The sequence below is a fragment of the Gavia stellata genome, chromosome 16, assembly GCF_030936135.1.
Source record: "Gavia stellata isolate bGavSte3 chromosome 16, bGavSte3.hap2, whole genome shotgun sequence".
NCBI classification, from domain to species: Eukaryota; Metazoa; Chordata; class Aves; order Gaviiformes; family Gaviidae; genus Gavia; species Gavia stellata.
Window position 1 is genome coordinate 21,078,674 of NC_082609.1, and position 5,068 is coordinate 21,083,741.

Genomic DNA, 5,068 nt, shown 5'->3' on the forward strand with positions numbered 1-5,068 from the left:
CGCTCAGCTGTCACCAAAGGCAATTAGGCAATAAATGGTGCACGGGGTCTGTCACCACCACAGCCTGCGTGCCTTGCCCACCTTCTGCAAGCTCGGGGGGAAATGCTGCACATCACCAAGCAAGAGCCTCTCCAAAGCCGATGTCGTGGCACCTCTCATCGCAATCGGCAGGGATTTTATTCCACGGCAGAACAACTCAAACCCAGAACACCAAACCTCAGCTGCGGACCGTAAAATCTGCGGGATGGGGCAACATCTTTACTTTTCACCCCCACCATCTTGACTTTTCACCCTTCACATCAGGAAAGGGCCAGGCCCTACGCAGTGCCACTGCCACATTCACCTCTGGGATGTGCCACAGTTTCCTTTCCCACCTCAAGGCTCAATCCGACTTTCGCAGACCCTTCCCAGCAATGAGAGCACCATGAAAAACACACCGATGTACCATATACACGGAGTCCCGAAGACCCGCTGCTGCTGACCCTTCATGTTTGGCATTGCTTCACCTATCTCAAATGGAAGCATGGCACACCTGGGAGCAATACTCTTTCTAAACGTAATGTCAGCACAGCAATAATGGCAATGGCACTGATTTCATGCTCTGAGAGAAAAGCCCAAATGTTGATGAGCACACCACCGTAACGAACACATTGACTGTGTAGGTGAATTTGGTTTGGGTTTTGTTGGGGGTTTTCTTGGGGATTTTCTTTTTGGGGGGGATTTTTTGTTTGCTTGTTTGTTTCTACTTTTCAGAAAAGAAGATGTCCAGGGCTTCCGAAACAATGTGGTTGATGATACACATATTGAAGGAACATCAGAACAGGACAGCGTATTTTATGCTACTTCTCTGGCCAGAAACGCAAATCCACAACCTGGGGGGCAGGGGGAGCAGGAAAAGACAAAGAAAATTCCCGTTACCTTTAGGTAGCACTTACCTCGGGTCACATTCCTCTACCTGAACACTTTATGCCACTAAGTAGAGTAACAACATACTTGGGAAAAGATCATAGGAAAATTCCATTTTGCCTTCCCTGCCTAATGAAACTGTTGTGCAAATAAAAATGGAGAAATTACACCAGGGGGACAGAAAAAACCTGAAGTCCCAATTGTCACCTGACATCACATCTCTTGCAGAGGACAATCACAGAGGAGGGGGACAGAGATTTCCACAAGAAAGCACACCTAATTCCAGCACACTCAGCTGTCACCAAAGATACTAAGGCAATAAATGGTGCCCGGGAGACTGGCACCACCACAGCCTGCGTGTCTTGCACTCCTTCTGCAAGCTCGGGAGGAAATGCTGCACATCACCAAGCAAGAGCCTCTCCAAAGCCGATGTCGTGGCACCTCTCATCGCAATCGGCATAGATTTTATTCCACGGCAGAACAACTCACACCCAGAATTCCCGAGTGCGGCAATACCTTTATTTTTCCCACCACCACAAGAGCCCCGGGGCTCCCGAAAGGACACGAAGGCAGATGCAAAGGTCCCATGAACAGCCGCAAGCACCCGGCACGCACCCACCACCCACAGGCACCGGCGGCTGAGCCCGACTCCCACCACCGACTGCCCAGGGGGAGGGCGGGAAGGGCGACAAGGGTGGAAGAGGCGGGAGGCGAGAAAGGGAGGGCCACTGACCGTGTCCAGGAGAGCGGGCGGCTCCGGCTGCGTCTCCTTCGCCGCGGCGCCGGGCGGCGGCGGGAAGTTGGGGCTGAAAACCATCAGGTCGCTCTTGCCCGCGCCGTCCGCCACGCACAGGCTCCGGCTCTGGCGTTGCGAGTACGACCAGCTCCCCACCTCGCTGGCGCACACCAGCGTCGCCGGCCCGGGCCCCGACAGCACGGCCGCCCGCGGCGCCCACCGCGACGCCCCGTACAGCACCACCGCCAGCAGGAACAGGCTCGACACCGCGCAGATCGCCACCACCAGCCACACGTTCCTCGACGACGACGACGCGCCGCCCTCCGCGCCCGACGACGCCCGCAGCCCCGACCCCGACCCCGACGACGAGCCCGCGGCCGCCAGCGCCGCCTCGCCGCCCTCCACCAGCGACACGCTCAGCGTGGCCGTGGCCGAGCGCGCCGGCTCCCCGTGGTCCCGCACCACGATCACCAGCCGCTGCCGCGGGCCGTCCGCCTCCTCCAGCGCCCGCGCCGTGCTCACCTCGCCGCTGTACAGCCCCACGCGGAACGGGCCCTTCCCCCGCGGCTCCCACAGCTCGTAGCGCAGCCACGCGTTGTAGCCCGAGTCCGCGTCCACCGCGCGGATCTTCGCCACCACCTGCCCCGCCGGCGCCCCCCACGCCGCCCACGCCCACCACGCCCCCGCGCCCGGCCCCGCGCCCGGCACCCACGCCGCCTCGCCCGAGGCCCCGGGCCCCGGCCCGCCGCCGGCAGGCGGCAGCAGCGCCGGCGCGTTGTCGTTCTCGTCCACCACGAAGAGCTGCACCGTGGCGTTGCCGCACAGCGGCGGCTCCCCCGCGTCCACCGCACGCACCTCGAACTGCAGCACCTGCAGCTCCTCGTAGTCCAAGGGCTGCAGCGCCCACAGCCGCCCGCTCTCCGCGTCCACCGACACGTAGCTCGACGCCGACCGCCACCCGCCGCCCGCCGACGCGCCCCCGACGCCGCCCTCCGCCACCGAGTAGCTCACGCGCCCGTTGCCCGCCTCGTCCGGGTCCCGCGCCCACAGCCGCGCCAGCTCCGCGCCCGCCGCGTTGTTCTCCCGCGCCAGCACCGTGTACACGGCCTGCGCGAACGCCGGCGCGTTGTCGTTCACGTCCGACACCGGCACCCGCACCCCGCGGCTGGCGCGCAGCGGCGGCGCCCCGCCGTCCTCCGCCCGCACCTCCACCTCGTACTCCGACACCCGCTCCCGGTCCAGCGCCTCCCGCAGCACCAGCGAGTACGAGCCCGCGAACGTCGCCACCAGACCGAACGGCCCCGCCGGCCACACCGCGCAGCGCACCCGACCGTTCGCCCCCGAGTCCCGGTCCGACACGCTCAGCAGCGCCACCACCGTCCCCACCGACGCGTCTTCCGCCACCGGCACCGACAGCGACGTCACCCACACCTCCGGCGCGTTGTCGTTCACGTCCACCACCTCCACCACCACCTTGCAGTGACCCGACAGTGGGGGCGTCCCCTTGTCTCTCGCTTCGATTTGTATCTCGTAGGAACGGACATCTTCAAAGTCCAGGGCGCCCGTGAGTCGGATGTCCCCCGTCTTCGGATTCAAAATGAAAAGGTCTAATCCCTTTCGAGGAAAAGTATTGCTCGCAGTGAACGTCATTTCGCCATTGCTTCCCACGTCCGGATCCGTGGCGTTCACCCGCACCACCAGCGTCCCCTCGGCAGCGCTCTCCGGCAGCTGCACTTTATACACCGACTGGTTGAACTGGGGCGCGTTGTCGTTCGCGTCCAGCACCGAGATCACCAGCTCCATCGTGCCACTCAGAGACGGCCGGCCCCCGTCACTCGCCGTCAATACCAACCGGTGCACGGGCACCGACTCCCGGTCCAGAGGTTTCGTGAGCACCAGAAACAGGGATTCTCGATACTCTTCACTGCGCTGTAAATCCAAACCGAAATGCTCGCTGGGGCTGAGTATGTAGGAGAGCTGCGCGTTGGCTCCGATATCTGCATCCGACGCGCCCTCCAGCGGGAAACGAGAGCCCGGCATCGTAGATAATTCCGCGATGCTGAGGTTTTTGCGGGCGGCGGGGAAGAGCGGGGCGTTGTCGTTGATGTCGGTGACCTCCAGCTCCACGTGGAAGACGCGCAGCGGCCGCTCCACCAGCACCTCCAGGCGCAGGGCGCACGGCGCGCTCTTCCCGCACAGCTCCTCCCGGTCCAGCCGCGAGCTCACCACCAGCGCCCCGCTCGCCCCGCTCACCTCCACGCTCGCCCGCCGGCCCTGCGCCACCAGCCGCAGCCGCCGCGCCTCCGGCTCGCCCGCCTCCAGGCCCAGGTCCTGCGCCAGCCGGCCCACCACCGTCCCGGCCCTGGCTTCCTCCGGCACCGAGTAGCGCACCTGCCCGCCGCCCAGCGCCCAGGCCGCCTGCAGCACCAGCACCCGCACCACCGGCCCCCACCACACGCCCATCGCCGCTGCCGCCGCCCGCCCGGGCCCCGCACGGCTCCCCGCCGCCGCCCGGACGCACCGGCTCTCCTGCCCGCCCCGCGCCGCGCCCCCGCGCTCACAGCCGGGCTCTCCGCCGCACCGGGGCGGAGCCGACGCTCCGCTCCGCTCCGCTCCGCCGCCGTTTCTGAGCCTGCAGCGACACCCTGTGCTGCTCCGCCGCCTCACACGCTGCCCACCACCGCCCGCGCCGCCGGCCCGAGCCGCTCATCACCTCCCTCCTCTCTCCCTTCCTACATTCTTTCCTTCTTTCCTCCTCTTTCTTCTTCGTCTTTCTTTCTTTTTTCTCTCTTTCTTTTTCTCTTTACTCCTTTTTCCATGCTCACTGCCTCTTCACTTCCTTTTTTCCCATTTTGCTTTCCCTCTTCTTTATTCTTTTTCCCTTTGTCTTTCTTACTTTTTAAACTTTTTTCTACTTTTTCTTCCTTCTTCTCTCTCTGCTTGCTTCTCGTTCTTTCTTCTTTTTCTTCTTTCTTCCTTCCTTCTCTTTTTCGTTCTTGCCCTGCCGCGCCCTCGTCCTTACTCCCCTTGCCCTTCTCTTTCCATCCTTCTCTCTTCTTTATGCCACTGTCAGCTCACCAGTCGCCTCCGGCGCTGCGGCGGAGACCGCCAATGACCGAGCCATCAGCGCTAATTACGGGGCCATCAGCGTTAATTAATTACGGGGCCATCAGCGCCGGAGCGCGGTACTCGAACCAAGGCGGAGGCTGTTAGGGACCAACGCTGTTCAGCGTCTACAGGTAAGGTCGGTGCGTGCTGGTCGTCTCCCCTTCATCTGTTCTTTCCTTCCTTTCTCTTCTTTCTTGCTTTCTTCCCGGCTTGCTTTTAACTTGCACAGACCCCTTCCTTTCTTTTTCCTTTCCTTCTTCATTTCCTGTGCTAGTCTCTTTTTTCACTATTATTCTCTCTTCCCCTTCTCTAGCCTTC

The 5,068-nt window shown here is 62.5% G+C and overlaps 1 protein-coding gene across 1 annotated transcript; it reads right to left on the minus strand.

Annotated features, from left to right (window-relative positions):
• Window positions 1-839: 839 nt before the first annotated feature.
• Window positions 840-4,105, minus strand: LOC132318411 (protocadherin alpha-2-like). Its single transcript, XM_059825618.1, has 2 exons — window positions 1,526-4,105; window positions 840-872 (listed from the first exon to the last, which is right to left on the minus strand). The coding sequence occupies exons 1-2, from the start codon at window positions 4,103-4,105 to the stop codon at window positions 840-842; spliced, it is 2,613 nt and encodes an 870-aa protein (XP_059681601.1).
• Window positions 4,106-5,068: the final 963 nt, after the last annotated feature.

Excerpts from the sequence above, each read along its gene's own strand:
- LOC132318411 (XM_059825618.1), bottom strand. The coding sequence starts at position 4,105 with ATGGGCGTGTGGTGGGGGCCGGTGGTGCGGGTGCTGGTGCTGCAGGCG. Across the intron at positions 873-1,525 it reads GCCGCCGGTGCCTGTGGGTG|GTTGTGGATTTGCGTTTCTG; the intron begins GTGGGTGCGTGC and ends CCTGCCCCCCAG.